The 23,160-nt window shown below is 53.8% G+C and overlaps 1 protein-coding gene across 1 annotated transcript; it reads right to left on the reverse strand.

Annotated features, from left to right (window-relative positions):
* Positions 1-1,460: 1,460 nt before the first annotated feature.
* LOC138749635 (scavenger receptor class F member 1-like) lies at positions 1,461-22,808 on the reverse strand. The gene is given in 13 exon segments (XM_069911297.1): positions 1,461-2,199; positions 2,793-2,936; positions 3,100-3,221; positions 5,946-6,048; positions 8,715-8,818; positions 10,915-11,043; positions 11,243-11,461; positions 12,256-12,617; positions 12,619-12,735; positions 12,737-12,780; positions 13,299-13,400; positions 13,705-13,766; positions 22,448-22,808. Coding segments are annotated over 13 exon segments (2,163 nt in total). The 5' UTR covers positions 22,453-22,808; the 3' UTR covers positions 1,461-1,549.
* Positions 22,809-23,160: the final 352 nt, after the last annotated feature.

Below are 23,160 nucleotides of genomic sequence, written 5' to 3' on the forward strand. Positions count from 1 at the left end.
TCCCATAGTGGGAAACAACCTTTCTGCATCAACTCTGTGCAACCCTACAAATCTCTGGTCAGACCACACTTATATTGTGTTCAGTTCTGGTCACCTCAATACAGGAAGGATGTGGAGGCCATGGAGAGGGTGCAGAGGAGAATTACTACAATATTCCCTTGATTAGAAAATAAATGTTATGAGGCAAGGTTAGCGGAGCTGGGACTTTTCTCTTTGGAGTGAAGAAGGATGAGAGGAGACTTAATAGAGGTCTACAAGATTATGAGAGGCATGGATAGGGTGGACGGCCAAACAAACACCAGGGGACATGTGTACAAAGTGAAAGGAGGGAGGTTTAGGGGAGACGTCAGGGGTAAGTGTTTTTGTGGGGATCTGGAATGTGTTGCCAGGGATGGTGGTGGAAGCTGGAACATTAGGGGCATTTAAGAGACTCTTAGACAGACACATGGATGGAAGGGAAATAGAGTGAAACTGTGTCAGTGTGTGTGTGGAAGCCGCGTTCCTTTCTTCTGCTCTTGGTTTATTGAGGAGACCCCCAGTACAGAGGCCCGTGAGGGAGATGGTAGCCGTGGAGGGAGGGGAGGTGACTGTTTTCCCGGTACAGGACAAAGTTAGACTGCAGGAAAGTCCCGCTCTCTGAAATTTGCAAGGTCAGTAAAAGTTTATTGAAAGACAAATTAATCGCTGATGAACATCATCACGTCGCACCCAGGGTTACAGCACAAAACGTGGGATGGAAATGAAGGAAGTGACCGTTTCATCTCCCAGCGGTTTGCCGGTCCCGGGAGAGGAGATCACGGCAGAATGGCCGGGCTCTCGGTGCCGCAGGGGAGGGCGCGCACACACGATTCCCCAGGGGATGAACTGCGGGGCAGAACCTTCAGCTCTTGGCTGTGTCAGGTCTTCACGTCCTCGCCCAACACTCCAATGGAGAAGTCCAGGCGATGATCCAAAGCCTTTCCCCTGAACTGCTGCACGCGGTGAGGGAGCCCCGCGCCGTGGGAGGGGCGGTGAGGGAGCCCCGCGCCGTGGGAGGGGCGGTGAGGGAGCCCCGCGCCGTGGGAGGGGCGGTGAGGGAGCCCCGCGCCGTGGGAGGGGCGGTGAGGGAGCCCCGCGCCGTGGGAGGGGCGGTGAGGGAGCCCCGCGCCGTGGGAGGGGCGGTGAGGGAGCCCCGCGCCGTGGGAGGGGCGGTGAGGGAGCCCCGCGCCGTGGGAGGGGCGGTGAGGGAGCCCCGCGCCGTGGGAGGGGCGGTGAGGGAGCCCCGCGCCGTGGGAGGGGCGGTGAGGGAGCCCCGCGCCGTGGGAGGGGCGGTGAGGGAGCCCCGCGCCGTGGGAGGGGCGGTGAGGGAGCCCCGCGCCGTGGGAGGGGCGGTGAGGGAGTTCACAGAGCCCCAGCCTGTCACTAATTTAAATTCCCCTCCCCACTGCAGCCGGCCCTTCGATTCCTCCTGGCGGTGCTAGCCCGTCCTGCGGAGCCAGTGCTGGGCCGCGGTGGGCGAGCCCGTAGGGTCCTGCCCCCTCCTCGCTGTCTGGGAGTGGGGGATGGAGTCCTACCCCGGGCCGGGGTCGTGGCCTGGGTCCCCGGGACAGCCGCGCGAGTCTGGGGGAGTGTCCGGGGGGAGAGAGCCTCCGGCGGGCACCACAGCCAGTCCGGCCCCGCTCTGCGCGGCGACGCCGGCCACCAACTGGCGCAGGACGGGCGTGGCGGGGATGAGGGGCTTTCTGCCTAACGTGCCGGAGCCTGGCGGCTCCCCGCCGGGGACCGGTCCGGGGCTCTGGCCTTTCCTGGCTGGCGCACCGGGGCTCCGCTCCCCGCTCCCCCTCTGCCTCTGGAAGCTGCCGAACCGCCTGAGCACGGCCTGGACCCCTTCCACCGGCACGTCCCGCATCCTGGACCACCTGCCCATCCCTCGCCCCCCGGCCGGCTGCGCCCGGCCCGCTAGCGACTTCCCGGGGACCAGCGGGGAGGCCGAGGCCGGCAGCTCGGGCGACGGGGGCAGCGGTTTCCTCTTCCAGTGGGGCAGGGCGAGTGGGGGTGGTCGGGGCTCGGAGCCCGGGGATCGGCGGGGCTGCGGCCCGAACCGGGTGCCCTCGGCGAAGGAGACGGACGGCCGCTTGGCCTTGGCCATGCTGGAGGTGCGGGGGATGTCAGCCGGCTGCAGGCGCTCCTCGCTCGCCGCCTCCCAGGGCTCTGCAGGGACTGGGGAAGGGGGGGGGGGGGGGGGGGAGAAAGAGAGAGGGTCAATGTCGGTCATGGTTTCCCCCAATTCCAGACCCACCCTCCCCACCTTATCCCCACACCCCTTCACCCAGACCCTCTCCCCAAACCCACTGCATCCTAAACCCTCCTCCATCCTAAACCCCCCTCCAATCCCAACCCTCCACCTTCCTCTCTCACCAAACCCCCTCCATCCTGAATCCCCCTCCAACCCCGACCCAACCATTACCTCCACCTCACCCTCTCATCCTGAATCTTCCTCCATTAATCCCCCTTCCCACATACCAGAGCCCCCTTTCCCACCGCCCCCTCACTCCCAGCACTCATTCCCACTCTCCCCCTCCCCTGCACTCTCACCCCAATCCCCTTAACTCTCCCTCACGCACCCAGAACCCCCTACAACTCATGCCACAACTGCCTCCCCCATTCACACCAAACCCCTCTCTCCGTCCATACCCCAAATACCCCCTCCCTTCTGCCACCCCCCTCTCACCATGAACTTCCTCCCCTCCCCTCCACTCCCTGAACCAGGGAGAGAGGGTGTCAGGAGGTGGTGGGGACACTCTGAGGCTCACCTTGCTGGGGGAGGGTGCCACCCAGGGGGAGGGTGCTGTCGAGGGGGCTCTCGCCATCCGAGGAACAGGAAACAGAGTCCCCTCCAGCCGACGGGGAGTCAATGAAGCTGCAGTTAAAGCTCAGCTCGGCATCATGGTGGAGAACTGGGGGCAGACATGGGGGTTAAGTGTCCACCCTGGCACACTCTGGCCCTTCCCCACCCCGCTCCACACAGCCCTCACCCCGCCTCTTCTCTCACAACACCCCTCCCCAGATATTTCACTGCTGCCCTGTCCGTCCAATCAGTGGCCCAGGTTTTGCTCTCACCTGTGATCTTTGGCATCTTTTGGTCCCCGAAGGACAAACAGGGAAGAGCAGAGCCCAGACTTGCCAGAACTCCCTGCACGCGGTGCTTCATCTTCACCATCGGAGCGGTGTCATCCACTGCCCTGGGCACATCCAACAGGAGGGCTACTTAATCTTCCAGGAAACCAATCAAGGAAGGGGGTCTGGGATGAAGGCAGGGGGAGGGAAGGGGGTCTGGGATGGAGACAGGGGGAGGGAAGGGGGTCTGGGATGGAGGCAGGGGGAGGGAAGGGGGTCTGGGATGGAGGCAGGGGGAGGGAAAGTGGTCTGGGATGAAGGCAGGGGGTGGGAAGGATGTCTGGGATGGAGGCAGGGGGAGGGAAGGGGGTCTGGGATGGAGGCAGGGGGAGGGAAGGGGGTCTGGAATGGAGGCAGGGGGAGGGAAGGGGGTCTGAGATGGAGGCAGGGAGAAGGAAGGGGGTCTGGGATGGGGACAGGGGGAGGGAAGAGGGTCTGGAATGGAGGCAGGGGGAAGGAAAGCCTCTTGGCTCGATGAAAGTTGATAGGCATGTACAAAATGATGATGGTACCAGTGGTTCCCAGCCATTTTTCCCACTCTTACATCACCTTTAGTAATCCCTTACCATCCACAGAGTTCTTATGGCAGACTTGCTCTGTGGTTAGTTCTGGATTACTGAAAGTGGTATGTGCGTGGGGGAAAAAAGGTTGGGAACCACTGGTCTGGACAGAGTAAATGCAAGATGGCTTTTCCCACGACATTGTGTGAGACAAGAATCAGAGGACATGGATTAGGGGGGGAACATTAGGGGGGACCATTTCCACACAAAGAGTGGTGAGAGTGCGGAACGAGGTACCAGCTGAAGAAGTTGGAGAGGTACATGGATGGGTGGGGTATGAAGGGATATGGACTGGGCACAGATTAGTGGGACTAGGCAGAATAATAGTTTGGCACAGACTAGAAAAGCCGAATGGGCCTGTTTTCTTTGGCTGTAATATTCTATGGCAGGGTGAGTGGGAGAGAGAGCAGGGTGGAATCTCAGAGGGTAAACCCAGGGTGACTGTCGGAATCAGTTGGATACAAGATGACCTGGTCAGTGGGTGAATGGGGGAAATTGGAGAGAGAGAGAGAACACAGACAGTGGATAGAGGGATTGTAGGAAGGTCTGCCCCAGCAGGTCAGGGTCTTTGAAAACATTTAACCGTCGCAGCATCTGCAGGTTCCTCCCCCTCCCTGGAGCTGCCCGAAAAATAAACAGTAACATTACAGATAATTAACACCTCAAGGTTTACTAATAAACCCTCTGACCAGGGAAACTCTTACTAAGCAGGGATAAGGAGACACTTTAAGAGAGTCTCTCTTCCCCTTCCCCCCCCACCCCCAGCATCAACCAGCTCTTCATCTTGAATGACACTGTTTCACACCACTTTATTCCAATGGCTGCTGCAAGCAATCCACTGGCTGGATACTTGCTCCCATGTTCACCAAAGGTTGATGTGTTACTTCACAGAACGTACCATTTTTAAAACTTACATTTTTTACCTGTTATTTTATTCTTATGTATTTTCCTCAATTTTTTGCCAGTTGCTCGAATTACATATGGCAGGGGTTTTAAGTGACGTGGATGGTCTGGGTTCAGGTCAGTGGGGCTAGACAGAATAATAGTCTGGCTGTAGGAGTACCAAGAATTGGAACCGGGATGTGAGAGGGGGGCCAAGGGAACAGGAGGCCTCCTGACCATGTTGGAGGTTCGGATCTGGAGCTCGGGCTGCCGATGGTTTGGACTGGACTCAGTGCACCTGTGGGAGGGCTGGAGGCGAATGCACGGACACTTGGTGACTCTGGGGAACTCTCTTTTGCTTCTCTCTCTCTGTGTAAGGGGCACCGGGCAATTTTTGCTGATGGCAAATCTGTCTGCCTTACAGTGGGCAAAAGCAAATTTCATGTAATAAACTTTTTCTGTTTTATTACATAACAATATAATAGTAAATAGTAAATTAATGATCACGTGATTGGATTCTTCAGTGATCCAAATATATAATTCAAATTTACATTAATGCTAAAAATGAAACTTCAGCTTAGTTCAATCCAAAATGAAGGCCTTGGAACCAGACAAGGCAAGTTGTGAAGCTCCGAGTTGTGAGATATCTATGGCAGATCAGGAACCCACATCAAATGGGTGCATGGAACAATGGGCAGCAACTAATGTTTAAATAATAAACGGTTCCTGACAAATATCCCGCCATTCCATCAAAACAGAAACAATCCGTTCATCACATGCCTGACTGGTCCCAATCCTGATGTTCTCTGGCTCATGGAACCAACAGGAGGGAGAGGGGGTGCAGCACAGCTGGAGAGAGCTACCAGCCCTGTGGGAGTCTGCTGCTCCCAATATAACCAAGTGGGATTGAACCTGGTGTGTAAAAGTGACCACCCCACACGGACAGCTGGTAGAAGATCCGAGGGGGAATGCTTCCCATAGCAGGAGCCTGTGTCTGAAATTCAAGAGGAGGTTCCACAGGGGACTGGATAGAAGTTGGAGGGGAAAACTGCAGGGATGGGTGAGCCTGTTGGAGAGATTTCAAAGGGGCCAGCACTGTTGAAGTGGGACAAATGGACTCCTGGCACTGTCATTCTCCTGAATCTCCTCCATTTCTTGTGTAATCAGCAAGTGACCTCCCACAAGGTGAGTCACAGCCTGAAGCCAGATCCCCTGTAACACCAGATACTTCCCCATCCTCTCTCCATCTCCTCACCCCGTCCCTCGAGCCCAGAGGTTTCTGGGCCCCAGTGCTTCCCCATCCCCTCCCTCGAGCCCAGAAGTTTCCAGATCCCAGTGCTTCCCTACCTGCTTGTGGGACTGTCCAGATTACTCCTGCAGCGCCAGCAGCAGGGAATGCAGAGGAGGAGGAGTGAGAGCAGGACAGCAGCCACTGCCACTCCGACCTTACCTGGAGGCAGAGGGGGGAGACACGGCACCGTTAACCAGGGAGACAGAGGGGTGGAGAGAACGCTTCAGAGCTCAGGAGTGATGAGGCAAGTCCCCAAGCGATGGGGCATTAAACCCAGGGCAGGATTAGAGGGGTCGCTGAGGAAGGGGGGCCTCAGGGAAGGTTAAGACAGTAGTCACTGCAGGTCATGGGGAACCATATAACATTACAGCACAGAAACAGGCCCCTTCGGCCCCTCTAAACTGTGATGAAACATTTTTATGCCTAGCCCCACTGACATGCACCCAGCCTATAGTCCTCTGTACCCCTCCCATCCATATATCTGTCCAAATTCTTCTTAAATGTTAAAATTGGCCCCACATTCATCACTTAAACTGGCAGCTCATCCACACCCCACCACTCTGTGTGAAGAAGCCCCTCCTCATGTTCCCCCTAAACTTTTCTTTGTATCTCACCCACCCTCAGTGGAAAAAGCTGACCTACATTTACTCTGTCTGTTCCCCTCATGATTTTAAACACCTCGATCAAATCTCCCCTCATTCTTCTACTCTCCAGGGAATAAAGTCCTAACCTGTTTAACCTTTCCCTGTAACTCAGTTCCTGAAGTCTGGGCAACATCCTAGTAAATCTTCTCTGCCCTCTTTCTATCTTATTGATATCTTTCCTGTCATTAGGTGACCAAAACTGTACACAATTCTCCAAATTTGGCCTCACCAGTGTCTTATACAACTTTACCACAACATCCCAACTCCTGTACTCGATACTTTGATTTATGAAGGCCAATATACCAGAAGCTCTCTTTACAACCCTGTCCACATGTGACACCACTTTCAGGGAATTATGTATCTGTATTCCCAGGTCCCTCTGTTCTACCCCTCTCCTCAGTGCCCGACCATTTACCGTGTACGTCCTTTCTTGGTTTGTCCTTCTAAAATGCAACACCTCATACTTGTCTGCATTAAATTCCATCTGCCATTTTCCAGCCCATTTTTCCATCTGGTCCAGATCCCTCTCCAAGCTTTGAAAACCTTCCTCACTGTCCACGACGCCTCCAATCTTAGAGTCATCTGTAAACTTCCTGATTCAATTTACCACATTAACCCGATCATTGATATAGATGATAAACAACAATGGTCCCAGCACCGATTCCTGAGGCACCACTAATCACAGGCTCCAATCTGAGAAGCATCATCCACCACTTCTCTCTGGCTTCTCCCATCCAGCCATTGTCGTATCCACTTTACTAACTCACCATGAATACCAAGCGTCTGAACCTTCCTGACTATCCTTCCATGGGACCTTGTCAAAGTCCTTATCCATGTAAATAACATCCACAGCCTTTCCTTTATCTACTTTCCTGGTAAGCTCTTTGAAAAACATTGGTTAAACACGGCCTAACATGCACAAAGCCTTGTTGACTCCTGAATCAGTTTCTGGCTATCCAAATAATTGTATATCTGATCTCTTAGAACTCCTTCCAATAATTTACCAACTACTGACATCAGGCTCATCAGCCTATAATTTCCGGAGCCTTTTTTTACCAACAGGACAACATGAGCTACCCTCCAATCCTCTGGCACCTCACCCGTGGCTAAGGATATTTTGCATATTTCTACACTAGACTCCCTTCTTAATGTCCGAAGGACTATCTTGTCAGGCCATGGGGATTTATCCACCCTTGTATGCCTTAAAACAGCAGCACTTCCTCCTCTTTAATCTGTGAAGGCTCCATGACCTCACTGCTTGTTTCGGTACTTCCTACAACCCGGTCCCTGTTTCCTGAGTAAATACTAATGAATAAAATATTCAAGATCCCCTCCATTTCTCTGGCTCCATGCATAGCCAACCACTCTAATCTTCAAGGAGACCAATTTTGTCCCTTCTCACCCTTTTACTCTTAATATACCTGTAGAAACCCTTAGGATTTTCCTTCACATTGTCTGCCGAAGCAACCTCATCTTCTTTTAGCCTTCCTGATTTCTTTCTTGAGGTTTTCTTGCATTTTTTAATACTCCTTGAGTACCACATTTGCTCAGAGTTGCCTATACCTATTGTACATCTCTTACTTCTTCTGAACCTGATCCCAATGTCCTTCAAAACCAAGGTACGTTATGTCTGTTAACTTTGCCTTTAATCCTGACAGGATTATACAGTCTCCAAACTCTCAAAATGTCACCTTTGAAGGTCCTCCACTTACCTTGCACGTCCTTGCCTGAAAACAACTTATCCCAATCCACGCATTCTAGATTTTTTCTAATTTCCTCAAAATACTTCTGTCAGCTGTTCTGTCTTGTTCCCCAATAGGAGATCCAGTGTTGCACTCTAATTAGGACCCCTATATGTTTATTTAGGGAACTTTCCTGAACACATTTGGCAAACTCCAAGTCACCCAGCCCTTTTACAGTATGGGAATCCCAGTCAATATGTGGAAAGTTAAAATCTCCAACTATCACAACCTCCCAATTCTCTTTGGTCAGGTAGGTTTTCTGGAGAAAATGTCCTCTCAGATTATCCCACCTACAGAGCCCTGCTTTGGTAAGGAGGTCCCTCTCTTGGACTCAGGACCCTCTGCCTCATTCAGCAGGTTCAGGATTGTGATGGTGGGCTAGCAGGGACACGGGAGTGTGACCAATACCCTTCCTGCAGTGGGGTGTATGATCACTCACTGAGTCGGCAATTTCCGGTCACCCGGTCACAGGAGGCTCCCAGACACCCGCAGGCCTTCGAACAGTTCATCCCGTATGTCCCTGCCTGGCAGCTGGTGTTACATCTGGAAAACAACAACAACTCCAGGAATGCTGAGCAGACTCGTCAGAGGGCCAACCAATGGGCAGCATAGCACAAAGAATGGAGGGTGGGATGACATTCGGGTCCACGAGAGCTGCTGTACTACTCACCAAGATCAGGACTGATCTGATGCTGGCCCCAGGTACATCACTTGCACCCATACATTGGGGGACAGGTGGCTCCAGAACCAGGGAGTTTAACACCGCTCTCAATGAGACAGTAACGTAGCTCACACTAGGATGGTTAACACCACTCTCACCAGAGAGGTCAACACCACTCTCACAGTGACGGTCAACGTCGCTCTCTCAGCACGGAGAGACGGATCGTGCCAGATCCCCAGCCTCCCACTGAGGACCAGGCTTCTGGAATGGCTGGAAAGGGCTTGGAGTGAATGGGATTGTGTTCAAAGGCTGGACCCCAGTGTGTCTGTCCTCACATGCCAGTTCTCTCATCTCCTTTACCCTGCACCTTGGAATTTTGAATCTAAAATGGGGCTGGAGAGTGGCCAGTTTTCAGTTTTTCCCTCCCACCTTCAAATTTAAGGGCACCTGCTTTTATCAGACTCCTGAATGAACTCCACCCCTGTAAAACTACACTGCCTTCCCTCTGTTCCAATGGTCTCGCTGTAACTCTGTCCCGTATGTTACTTGCTGTACTATGTATGGGATTGCAAGCAAGACTGCTCACAGACCTGCTCTCTGCACCTGGATACATGTGTCAAAGAGCCCCACTCTGGCCATCTCCCTCACCCCTCGACAGTCTGCTCACCCGTACCACAGGTCCATCAAACGGTAGTCAGCTTGGAATGCCCTGCACAGAGACGAGGACTCGATGGACCCAGTGGGGACATTTCCTGAGCTGACTCTTCAGGTCATCTGTGGAATAACTCGTCACTTAGAGCTCACAAACAAGTTCCAGGACTTGGCCGGTGCACTTGTAGAAATTTGCAAGAGTGTTTGTTGATGTACCAAATCTCCTCAAACATCTAATGAAATGTAGCCGTTGGGGCCTCCACGTCGATGCAATCAGGAAGAAGGCTCACCAGCGGCTGTACTTCATGAAGGTTTGATACGTCAGCAAAGACTCTTCAAATTTCTCCATACAGAAATGCCAATACACAGGACAGGAAAAGACTACAGAGGGTTGTTAACTCACTCTGCACCCTCATGGGCACCAGACTTCATTCCATTGAGGACATCTACATGAGGCGGGGTCTTAAAAAAGCAGCCTCTCTCCTCAAGGACATGACCACCTAGGCTTCTTCACTCTGCGACCACAGGAAGGAGGTACAGAAGCCTTAAGACGAGCACCCAGCGGCACAAGGACAGCTTCTTCCCCTCCGCCATCAGATTCCTGAATGGACAACGAACCGCAGACACGGCCTCACTTTTTCTCTTCTTTTACACTAATTTATTTATTTTTAAATAGAGTATTTATGGAAATGTAACTTGTAGCAATTTTTGTACATGGGTGACAGGTCTAAACACCTTTACAACACTAGCGACCGGGGATTGAATCCCGCGCTGTAACCCTGATACAGCACTAGCGACCAGGACCCAGGTTCAAATCCCACGCTGTCTGTGAGGAGTTTGTACGGTCTCCCCATGACCCCATGGGTTTTCCCCAGGGGCTCTGATTTCCTCCCACCTTTCAAACCATACCGGGGGGGGGTTGTAGGTCAATGGGGTGTAATTGGGCAGCATGGGCTCGTGGGCCGCGCTGTGTGTCTCAAACCTAAAAACATGGATGCACAAACTGCTGCTGCCAAATAATGAATTTTGTGACACGTGTTCATGAAAATAAACCTGATTCTGATCTCAAAGTACAATAACAAGATGTAACTAAGAGTGAGGAGCGTGGAAAGACTTTGCTCTGAGAACCTCGGTTCACAATATTTCTGTGAATAAAGTTTATTTTGGGGGAAATGAAAGTGGTGAGATGTACAGGTCTGGGAAATGATGCAGAAATAGAATGAGTGGGTGTGGAGTGGGCACCCTCGGTGTGTACTCACCGTCCCATTGTGTGGGGAGTGTCCCCAGCTCTGTGTGTGTGGGGGGGGGTCTGTGCCAGACCACTCACCTGTCTCCCGTGTATCCCACATCGCAGGTACAGTCCCCTTTCACGTGATGACACGTTCCGTGGTAGCACTGTGGGCAAGATGACCGGCAGCCGACGCCATAGGTTCCAGACACACAGGGGGCATCACACCTGGCTCAGTAACAGTACAATGGATCACCGTGAGATAGGAAGTGTGGTGAGGGGGTCTGTGCTGTGCGAGGGGCAGCGAGGGGGCTCCGCGCTGTGGGAGGGGCGGCGAGGGGCTCTGCGCCATGGGAGGGGCGGTGAGGGTGGTGATGGGGTGGGTGGGGGAGGGGAGAGTGCAGACTGGTGTCCTGGGAACACTTACCTTGGGCCAGTCCAGCCTGGGTTACAGGACCCACACAGCCCTGTCTGAGCGTTGCAGGACTCTCCATCTCGACACTTGGGGCACCCCTCCTCGCAGCCATCTCCGTGGAAACCGGGGGGACAGAGCTGGTCACAGAGGCTCCCTTGCCACCCGGCCTGGCACAGGGGGCATGACCCATTGACGGGGGAGCACAGCTGGCCTCCCTTGCAGTGGCCACACCTGGGGAGGGAGAGCACACACATCAGCTGTGTCCCACTGGGTCCAGAGAGAGACTCAGTTCCCCTCCCAACTGACTGTAACGGGGAGACCAGAACTGCTCACCATGTGATCCTGGATGTACAGAAGTCTCATGACATCCAACACTTCTACTCCATTCTCTTCCCAGTGAAGGCCAGCACTCTTTCCAAATGGGGAGAAAGTTGAAAATGCCCAAATGCAAAGGGACCTGGGGGACCTCATGCAGAATCCTGAAGGTGAACTTGCAGGATGAGTCGGGAGTGAAGATGGCGAATGCGATGCTGACGTTCATTTCATGAGGAATAGAACATAGGAGCAGGGAAGTGATGTTGAGGCTGCATCAGGCCCTGGGGAGACCTCAGGTGGAGAATTGTGAGCAGTTTTGGGCTCCTCGTTTAAGAAAGGACGTGCTGACATTGGAGAAGGTTCAGAGAGGGTTCACAAGGATGATTCCAGGAATGAAGGGAATGATTCCAGGAATGAAAGGGTTATCATACAGAGAGCAGGTTTGAGAGAGAGTGTGTGAAAGTATTGTGAGGGGGAGTGGGAGTGGGAGCGCGAGCGCGAGAGGGAACGAGAGAGAGTGTGTGTTCATGTGTCTACATAGAACACTCCAGCAGAGAAATAGGCCCTTCAGCCCTTCTTGTGTGTGCTGAACTGTTAGTCAGCCTTGTCCCTCTGACGGGTACCACACCCCTCCCTTGGACATGACAATGCGCCACATGTTAACACAGGCCCCCACTCTGCACCCCCTCACCATGCAGTGTCAACCCTACCTGTTCTTGCAGCCTTGTCCGTAGAAGCCAGCCACGCATGCTTCACTGCAGCTCGTGCCCTGGTAGCCAGGATGGCAGGTACAGAGACCGCTGTGGGGGTCACAGGTGCCATGCCCGCAGACACAACGCTGGTCGCAGAGGGTGCCCCACCAACCCTGCCGACACTGGCACTGCCCCGTACGCTGGGTGCAGGGAGACTGGCCGCAGTAGCAGGGGATGTTGCACCTCCTGCCCCAGAAGCCAGAGGAACAGTTGCACCTCCCCGTCAGCTGATCGCACTGCGAATGGGCCAGCTGGCACTGGCACAGCTTGGAGCAGTGGGTCCCCCACCAGCCTGGCTCACACTGGCAATGCCCTGTCCCCAGCCTCACACACTCCGTGGAGACAGTGGCACCTCTGGCTGCACCTCCAGCCCCAGCGGTCCGGGTAGCAGGCGCACCTCCCCGACACAGCGTCGCACTGGCCATTGGGATGGCAACGGGCAGGCCTCTCGGCAGTCATGGCCCCAAAACTGGTCCGGGCACCCTGTGGGCACAACAACAGCGGCCTACATTGGTGGAGAGCCTATCACCGCCACAGCAGGCTAGGCAACGGGGACATGGGGGGGCGGGGTGCGGAGGGGACCAGGAGGATGATGGGGGGGTTGGGGGGGGATGGGAGGGATGGGGGGGGGATGGGAGGGATGGGGATGATGGGAGGAGTGGGGATGACAGCGTGGGGGTGACAGGAGGGGGGTGACAGGTTGGGAGGTCAAGTGTGATGGGAAGGGAGGACAGGGGTGGGAGGATGGGATGGGGAGGAGAGAGGGGATGGGGAGATGGAATGGGATGGGAGAGAGGAGAGAACGTGGGAGAGGGGAGTGGGTGAGGGAGAGGGGAGTGGGTGGGAGAGGGGAGTGGGTGGGAGAGGGGAGTGGGTGGGAGAGGGGAGTGGGTGGGAGAGGGGAGTGGGTGGGAGAGGGGAGTGGGTGGGAGAGGGGAGTGGGTGGGAGAGGGGAGTGGGTGGGAGAGGGGTCAGCAGTAGCAGTGGGACTGGGCACTCACGGGTCACACAGTTGGCTCCGAAGTATCCGTGTGGACAGCGACACTCTCCAGGCCGGACACACTGCTCCCCAGGACGGCAGGATGCATCCCCGTCGCACAGCGCTGGAGGGGGAGAGGGGTCGCAGTTACTCCAAGATAGGGAGCAGGGACCCCAGCCCACTACACCGATTCTCTCCCCTCTCACATGTTCGCCAACTCGCTCTGCCTCAGCCCAGTGTCTGCAGTCTCCCTCAGCGCCCGTCCCAAAGTGTGGAGTTCCCTCACTGCCCCTCCCACAGTGCAGAACTGCCTCGCCGCCCTTCCCACAGTGCAGAGATCCCTCATTGACCCCTCCCTCAGTTCAGTGCTCCCTCCACACATGCCATCAGTGGCTACCCCTCAATGTGGAGTTGGACCGGATACTGACCAACACTGCAGTGGTTCCCTTCCTGTCTCCAACCCGGACAACAGCTAAATGACGACAAGACTCTAGGAGAGAAACAAAGCACCATCAGGCTCATTGCCAGAGAATGTAAATGACATCACATACAGCCCTGAGATTCCTTATCCTGTGGGCACGGCTGAATTACCGCTGTGGGGCAAAAAACTGTACACAATGTACACATGTAAACAATTAAAGAAATGTAAACAAACTGACTGTACAATACAGAGAAAACAAAGTAAATAAATTGCACAAGTCAGAGTCCTTAAATGAGTCCTTGATTGAGTTTGTTGTTGAGGAGTCTGATGTTGAGGAGTAGCGGCTGTTCCTGAACCTGGTGGTGTGAGTCTCGAGATCTCTTTCCTGATGGCAGCAGTGAGAACAGAGCATGTGCTGGGTGGTGTGAATCCTTGATGATCACTGCTGCTGTCGGACAGCAGCGTTCCCTGTTGATGTTCTCGATGGTGGGGAGGGGTTTGTCTGTGACGTCCTGGACTGTGTCCACTACCTTTTGGAGGGCTTTACACTCAGAGGTATTGGTGTCTCCATCCAGACTGTGATGCAGCCAGTCAGCACACTGTAGAAATTTGCCAGGTACCCTGGTGTCATTTCAAACCTCCGCAAACTGCACCATTCTCCTGACCCCAGACGTGGAGAATCAGCTCTCCCCCACCCATCCCAACCCCACCTCCTCATGTCCTCCACATGTGGGCCCTAGGGCTGGGAAAGGCTTCCCCACTCCCCTTGCCAGTGGTCTGTCCAGGCTGGGACGGCAGCTGCAGGAGTCTGGAGGCAAATCCACGGGCACTCGGTGACTCTGCGGGGGTGGGGGGGGGGGAACTTTCTTTTCATTCTGAAAGGGGCACAGGCGATTTCTAGTGATGGCTCATGAGAGACGAGTCTGGACACAGTGTAATGAAAACATGGCCAACCCAAGGTGGCAGTTCAGAGTGACACAGAACCCCAGAGAGGGGAAACTGGTGAACACAAGGGGGATGATTATCCCACTGCCCGCATATTGACAACCTAAACCCTAACCCCAAGATCACCCATGATGCAGACAATTGTCCCACGCTCTTCCATGAATTGTTCTGTTTTAATAAAAGTGGCATTTGATTGCAAACCCTTTGTGTCCAGACTCCTCTCTCACAAGCCAGACATTTTCTCAACAGGACAATGACCAGTGCGGGGACCGACAGTGTTACTGTTGGCGTGACTCACCATCACCACCCTCATCTCAAATATTTTTGAGCCATATTTGAGGAAGAACAAGTGGGTGAAACATGCTGTCCAATAGGGTCTGTTATACGTGTCATTGGACGAAGACGGTGTTGTGTTACCATAACCTGCCCCTCTTGTTCATGGAAAATCGTGGAGAGAAATTGAAATTTGCAGTTTTGGTCGTTCCTGTGTGAACAACCAGGGCCGGGATGTCGGAGACTCTTCTTAACAGTACAATCCAGGAAGTCTGTGTAAAAATCATTCATGCCCCCCACCCCCCCCCCCTCTTAATCAATCTCTCCTGGTCTCACCCATTTCAATGAACACCTTTTGCCCATTGGTCTTTACTCTCTCTCCCCCCTCCCCCACCCCTCCTTCTCCCCAGCCTTTTAATACTGACCCAGAGTGTTTCTCTGCTTATCGCTTGACCAAGGGTTCAGGCCCGATACGTCGGTAATATTTCCTTCCCTCCTACGGACACTACGAGACCGGTTGGGCTCCTCCAGCATTTCTCTGTGTGTTTTACTATGGTCACAGTGTCTGTCGACTTTCGTGTTTCACTCCATGGGAAAGTGAGCCCAGGAACAGTTTTTAATTATTTTAAAATTTACCAACACAGTAGAAGCTGATTCTGGCCATTTAAACCGTGCTGCTCAATTTATACCCCAATGAACCTCCAATCCTAGTACATTTTGAATGGTGGGAGGAAACCGGAATTTGCGGTGGAAACCCATGCAGACGTGGGGAGAACATGCAAACTCCTTACAGACAGTGCCAGATTCAAATGCCAGTTGTTGGGTCTGTGATAGCGAAAGGTGGCACGGTTGGGTCAGTGCAACACTGTCACAGTGCCAGCGGTCAGGTCCAGGGTTCGAATCCTGCACTGTCTGTAGGAGTTTATATGTTCTCTCCGTGTCTGAATGGGTTTTCCCCTGAGAGCTCCGGTTTCCTCCCACCCTTCAAAACATATGGGGGTTGTAGGTTAATTGGGCAGCAGGGGCTTGTGGGCCGAAATGTCCTGTTACTGGGCTGTATGTCTACATGTAAAATTTAAAATGACACTAACTGTGTTGCCTTCGATAACCTGGACACGTGAAATGGTGCAGTTTGAGTTACTGATTGGCAGGAGTGTTGTGGAACAGAGAGACCTGGGGATACAGGTTGCCTGAAAGTGCCGACACAGGTAGGCATTTCTCCCCCAACCCCCATGAAGTATTGTGACCCCCCCCCCCACACCCCTAACTTCACTAACATCTCTAGTCTCCACATAATATAAGCAGCACGTTTGTCTGTTACATCAGAGGGAGGGGGAAAGGTGACCATGCACAGAGGAGGTTTATAGTAGGCAGGTAGGCTTAACCCCCCTCCCCACTGAGTGAGTTTTCAAATGTCAGATTGTACCCCTGCCCCTCCTCCCCACCCCTCTGCGGTTACCTTAATGCCCCCCTGCTAAGACTTGTTGTGGTGCCCACCCTGCTAGCAGTGAAGAAGGGGTGTCTGGGACACCTGCCTTCATTGGTCAAGATGTTGTACAGGAGTCCAGGCATCACAGTGCAGTTGTGGATTGGGAGCCAGGCCGTGTGGAGCTGGACCCAGGCCGTGTGGAGCTGGACCCAGGCCGTGTGGAGCTGGACCCAGGCCGTGTGGAGCTGGACCCAGGCCGTGTGGAGCTGGACCCAGGCCGTGTGGAGCTGGACCCAGGCCGTGTGGAGCTGGACCCAGGCCGTGTGGAGCTGGACCCCAGGCCGTGTGGAGCTAGATTTGTCCTACTGTAGAAATGAGCAATGTTACTAAAATTGGAGCTGATGCAAGGAGAGGAGAGACTGGATCGGCTGGGACCCTTCTCCCCAGAGTGAAGGAGGGCTGAGAGATGATAGACTGAAGTTTCTAAAGTCACAAGAGGCATGGATTAGGTAAAAGTCCATCTCTTTCCCCAGGGTAGGGGAATTAAAAACCAGAGCACAAATATTAAGTGGGGGGGGGGGTAAGATTTAAGAGGCACCTGAGGGGCACCTTCTTCACATAGAGGGTGGTGGGTGTATGGAATGAACTGCCAGGGAAGGGATGGAGGTGCGGACAATTTACACGGACAGGAAAAGGTTCGGGCTGAAGGAACTCAGCAGGTTATGCACCATCCACAGGAAGTTTCAGGCCTGGGCCCTTCATCAGGGAGAAGCAAAACAGGCAAGTGTCGTCTGAACAAGAAGTTGTGGGATGAGTAGAGAAAGGGGGAGGAGTACAGGCGGACAGAGATGGGAGGTTAGAAGAGGGAGGAGGAGGAGTACAGGCGGACAGGGATGGGAGGTTAGAAGAGGGGGACGGGAGGAGTACAGGCGGACAGGTGGACAGAGGAGGTAGGTTAGAAGAGGGAGGAGGGGATGGGGAGGAATACAGGCAGACAGGTGGACAGAGGTGGGAGGGGACAGGGAGGAGTACAGGCGGACAGAGGAGGTAGGTTAGAAGAGGGAGGAGGGGATGGGGGGAATACAGGCAGACAGGTGGACAGAGGTGGGAGGGGACAGGGAGGAGTACAGGCGGACAGGTGGACAGAGGAGGTAGGTTAGAAGAGGATGGGGGAGGAATACAGGCAGACAGGTGGACAGAGGTGGGAGGGGACAGGGAGGAGTACAGGTGGACAGAAGTGGGAGGTTAGAAGAGAACATCGAATATTACAGCAGAATACAGGCTCTACGGCCCAAATATTGTGCTAACCAATACTTTTATACTTACTCACAACAAACTAACCCTTCCCTCTCTCACACCTGGAACACTTGACTATTTACTCTACAATGTATTACTGTGAGGATCAAACTTGATCAAGCAGTAATCAAAATGTTTGTGGATATTTATCTCATCGTGAGATTTGACCACAAAACTAGAACATTGCTGCAGATTCAGGCCCTTCAGCCCACGGTACTGTACTATCCTAGTTAAACTGAACCTTCCTTCTCTCATACCTGTAACCCTCCATCCATGTGCCTGCCTTTTTAAATGCCCCTAATGTTCCAGCCTCCACCACCATCCCTGACAACACATTCCAGGCCCCCAGTACCCCTGACGTCTCCCCTGAACTTGCCTCCCCTCACCTTAAACAGATATCCTCTGGGGTTTGCCACAAGCTGAGAAGTGATGGGGGGTGGGGGGGGTTATTTGGGGTGGAATACAGGAGAATGAGATGGATGTCCGCATTTTGGTCATCATGGGTCTGTCTCCACGCCGAACAACTGAACGAACTGATGAGAACAACTAAGCTGTCATTTTGCTGCTTTCTCATTACAGAGACGAGCTGATACTGGGGTTGTGAATCCAACCCCACTCTCCCCCCCCCTCCCACCCCCCCAATGCGGAGCAAAAATCCCCAGGCATCAAAGAAGGCTGTGGGCAGCAGACCAGGAACTGTGTGGGGGACATAGAGGAAGAACAGTGGTGGGCACAGAGGGGTCAGCAGAGATTGAGCGCAGAGCAACACAGAGGCAGCAGGAATCACCAAACCACACAACACAACTGGGTGCAAGCATTACCTTCCAGAGCGGCACACGTTGGGACCTTCAGGGTCAAGTGGCTGCAGGTCCATAGACGAGGTGAGCGAGCAGAGACTGACCAGGAGGAACAGAGTGCCCATGGCCTTCTCCCGTCCCCGGCTCTGTGAGCGGCCTCTGTGAGCAGGGCTCTGTGTGCGGGCTCTGTCTGTGCTGTCCCTGCTGGCGGCTCTGGAGACCAGAGCTGTGCGTCCCTGCCGGGAAGTGTGGCTTTTTCCTGGGGAAGTGGAGGAGGGCTGCACTTCCTGACATTCAGCTACAGAGGAACAAAGAGCCAGCGGGTATGTTTGTCTTGGAGGGAGCCTTACTCCCACAGTGACGGCCTGATGCACAGAACACAAGGACATCAGGAACAGGAGGCAGCCATCCGGCCCATCGAGCCTGCTGCCCCATTCAATGTGATCACGGCTGATCTGATGATGGGCTCATCTCTACCCACCTGCCTTCTCCCCTGATCCCTTAATTCCCCAACTATGTGAAAATTCTATCCAGCCTTGTCTTAAATCTATTTACTGAGGTGGCCTCCACTGCTTCAATGGGCAGCGAATTCCACAGATTCCCCACCCTCTGGGAAAAGCAGTTCCTCCTCATCTCTGTCCTAAACTATTCTCCTGAATCTTGAGGTCATGCCCCCTAGTTCTGGTCACCCCCACCAATGGGAACAACTTACCGACCTCCATCTTATCTATGCCTTTCATAATTTGATACATTTCTATATGATCCCCTCTCATTCTTCTAAATTCCAGTGAGTACAGTCCCAGACGACTCAATCTCTCCTCATAGGCCAACCCCCTTCATCTGGGTGAACCTCCTCTGCACCACCTCCAAAGCCAGTCCATCCTTCCTCCAGTAAGGAGACCAGAACTGCACACAGATCTCTAAACTGGGCCTCACCAGGACTTGGTACAGTTGCAGCAGGACCTCCCTGCTCCTAAATTCGATCCTTCTAGCAATGACAGCCAACATTCCAATTGCCTTCTTGATGCCCTGTTGCACCGCAAACCAACATTTTGCCAAGAAGTCAGGTCAAGACAAGCTTATTATCATCTATACAAGTACAACCTGATGAAACAGCGTTCTCCAGTCCTCAGTGCAAAAACATGCAGACGCATAACCAGACATAACACACACACAGACAAACAATACATATACAGGACAAGTATTATATCTTCACAAACAAATAAATATCATTTCGTACTTACGAAAGTCTCGGGTGGTCATTGTGAGCAGTTCTTTTGGTCGTTCAGTATTCTCACTGCCCGTGGGAAGAAGCTGTTCCTCAGCCTGGTAGGACTGGCTCAGATCCTCCTGTATCTCTTCCCTGATGGGAGCAGCTGAAAGATGGGTGGAAGGGGTCCTCGATGAAGGGTGTTGAGTCCCAGCAAGGACAGCTTCTCCACCAGGCTCTGGGGAACGATTGTATTAAACGCGAAACTGAAATCAATGAACAACAGCCTGACGTACAAGGCCAGGATGGAGTGAAGTGACAAGGCTACAACATCGTTGGTGGAACATGTTCTTCTGTAGGCGAATTGAAATGGGTCCAGTGTCTCTGGTAGGTGCGCCAAGATGCTCGAAGCATTTCATAATGGTGGAGGTCAGTGCCACAAGGCGGTAACATTTGGGGCCTGTTATTGTCACCCTTTTGGGTACTGGGATGACGGTGGCTGCCTTGAACCCTGTGGAATGATGGACTGCTGCAGTGAGGTGTTGAAGATGCCCATGAAGACCTCCATCAATTGGTCTGCACAGTTCTTCCGTGCCCAACCTGGTGTGTTGTCTGGTCCCACCACCTTGTGTGGGTTCACCCTTCTCCTCACCTGTATCCTCTGCACAATTTGCTTTTCCCCTCAATTTCGTGTCATCAGCAAACATAAGATACACGACCCTCTGTCCCCTCCTCCACATCGGTGATGTATATTGTGAACAGTTCTGGGCCCAGCTCCAACCTCTGTGGCACCCCACTCACCACTGATTCCCAATCAGATACACCCTGCACAATGACAGACACATCCCACCCATATTGTACCCTGGTGTTACACAGGGACAGACCCGTCCCCACCAGTACTGTACCCCGGTGTTACACAATGACAGACCCGTCCCCACCAGTACTGTACCCTGGTGTTATACAGCGACACTCTACCCCAAAACACAACGTTCCTTGCTGTCACTGTGTTACAATGCTGACTCCAGTCTCCTGATCTATGCCTGCTCTCCTTCTCCATTGACTTTATGTCTAATACTGATGTGTTGGCACAAGTGTGAGACCGCTTTGTTATGAGCCGATGAAGACTTCCTCAGACTGGCTTGCCCGACCTCTCTCATGCCCCTGCAGGGTAATCATTGGGTGGGGAGGACAGATCTCTTCACTGAGTCCGGGCACTCCCACCACAACTAGGAAACTGAAGCAGGAATGCTGAATCCTTTTGGCACTGCAAGCCGAGGTGAGGTTGCAGGGGCGGGGGCCAGTGGAGGAACAGGACGAAGGCCAAAGCCTATAATGTCATCAATCCACACTCAGGGGAAGTGGCAGAGAGACACCCAGCTGTATCACACTCTCTGACAGAAAGATGCCACCATGGAACTTAAAACAGCAGGGGCTGATATGCTGTAATAGAGAGGGTAATGGGGGGAGGGAAGTGGGGGGAGGGAAACGGGGGGGAAACAGTAGGAGGGAAATGGGGGGAGGGAAACGGGGGAGGGAAATAAGGGGAGGGTAATGGGGAGGGTAACGGGGAGGGGAAGGAGAGGGAAACAAAGGGAAAATGCAGAAAGAGAGTGGGAGGGAAGGGGAGGGGGAGATGAAACAGAAGGAGACGGGGAGAGCACAGAGGAAAGAGTGAATGCTGTAAGCAGCATCATCGAGATACAGACTCTCCACCCACCGACTCCGCTCATTGACACCACCTGCACCCCTACCTGGGGTAAGTCTACCCTGCAAATACACACCTGCCTATCCATCAGACATTTCCAAAACAAATTCAATGGATTTGGTGGGTAATGAAATCTGAATTGTAGAAAGCATTTAGCATCTGGATTGTCAAAGGTTTTATCGAATGGCTTATTGTCCCAGGTAAACACTCTGAGGAACGGCACACAGTGGGGTTGGGTGGGGGCGGGGTGAGGGAGAACTGCACGGGGGGTAGAACAGCCCTGGGGGTGAGGAGGAACTGCCCGGGAGGGTGAGGGAGAACTGCACAGGGGTAGAACTCCCCTGGGGATGAAGGAGTACTGCCTGGGTGGTGAGGGGGAATGCTGTGTAGGTGGGTGGGGAATATGGAGGGAGCAGCGCAGTACAAGGATGCCTTATTTCGCTGCCTCAGCTCCTGGCGGAGGAACCAAAGGTTTCGGTGTAAAGGGCAAAGTCACACTGGGTAAAATGTTCACAACAACATCAGAGCCGCTGTGGGCTTGCTGGCTCAGGATTATTGATACCGTGGCTGTTAATTATTTCCGCAGGTTCACATCACTCAGGGAAGTGATCAAAGGGCATGGGTTCGAGGGAGGTCCGAACAGAGGAGTGAGAGATGGAGGATCTGGGGAATGTGCATCTGAGAGGATGACTTTTGCTGAGGTTGATCATGAGATACAATGATGAAATTCTGTTGTCAAGTCCAGGTCTCTTGCATCTGCATCAGTGAAGCAATTAAACATACCCGAGTCTCACAAACACCTGTGGAGCCAAATGTCCCAAACATTATGGTGCCCTGAAATGAGGGGACTCTGTATAAAAAGTGCTGTAATTTCTACACGGTCAAACCAAAATATCTGTGAATAAAATCTGGAATGTGGACCTGAATCACAGGTGAATTAAAACTGTGGGGCACAGGGGCAAATAAAGAAAAGGTTGTCTTTGTCCCAGACTTCTGGCGGGCCCTGTCGGTTCCGAGTAGGGTGACTGGTCCAGTTCTCCTGTCCCGACTGCCCAGCCCCCCCATTGCCTCCTCGGTGGCTCCACGAACACCCACCTCATCAGCCAGCGACACTGGGGAGGTGGGTGGGGGAGGGGTCGTGGTCCCCGTCCCAGCAGTCTGGCCTGCTCTGGGATCTTGCTGTGCCTAGGTGCTGCCACTGTGACACGAAGGGGCGGGGTCCTGGGGGGTGACCCAGGGGTCAGGGCTGGAGCCTCACAGCTGGTTGCTCCGGGGGAAAAGTCCCGGGCCGATCGGGGGCGGGGCCAGGCCCAGGGGGCGGGGCCAAGGTCAGGGAGACATGGAGGCGGTGGGCGAGTGGATCCGCCACCGTTTCCCGGCGGTGAAGAACCTCGCTCGGACGCGGTGGAGCAGCTGCTGCGGGAGGAGCGGGAGCAGCTGCGGCTGTTGGTGAGGGGGTGAGGGGGTGGGGTCCGGGGAGGGGGCTTCCCTGGGGCATCCGGACCTGTCTCTTCACCCCCCCATCCCGTCCCTCTTCTCCCATCCCCCCCCCTCGTGCCTGTGTTCCCGCCTCGCCCATCCACTGGCCGAGGTCGGAGGGAGGGGGGGGGGGGGGGGGGGGAGGGAGAAACAGGGATTCTTCCCCAGACACAAACATTGATCTGGGGGTCAGGAAGAAATTCTATGAACCTTGTTCATCATCTGACTCAGGAGTCCATTCGGGCCCATCGACTCTGCTGGCTCAGTGACCCTGTTGCCTCATTGGCCCACGGACTCCCTGTTACCATTCACCCTCACACCATTCCCCC

The sequence above is a fragment of the Narcine bancroftii genome, chromosome 14, assembly GCF_036971445.1.
Source record: "Narcine bancroftii isolate sNarBan1 chromosome 14, sNarBan1.hap1, whole genome shotgun sequence".
NCBI classification, from domain to species: Eukaryota; Metazoa; Chordata; class Chondrichthyes; order Torpediniformes; family Narcinidae; genus Narcine; species Narcine bancroftii.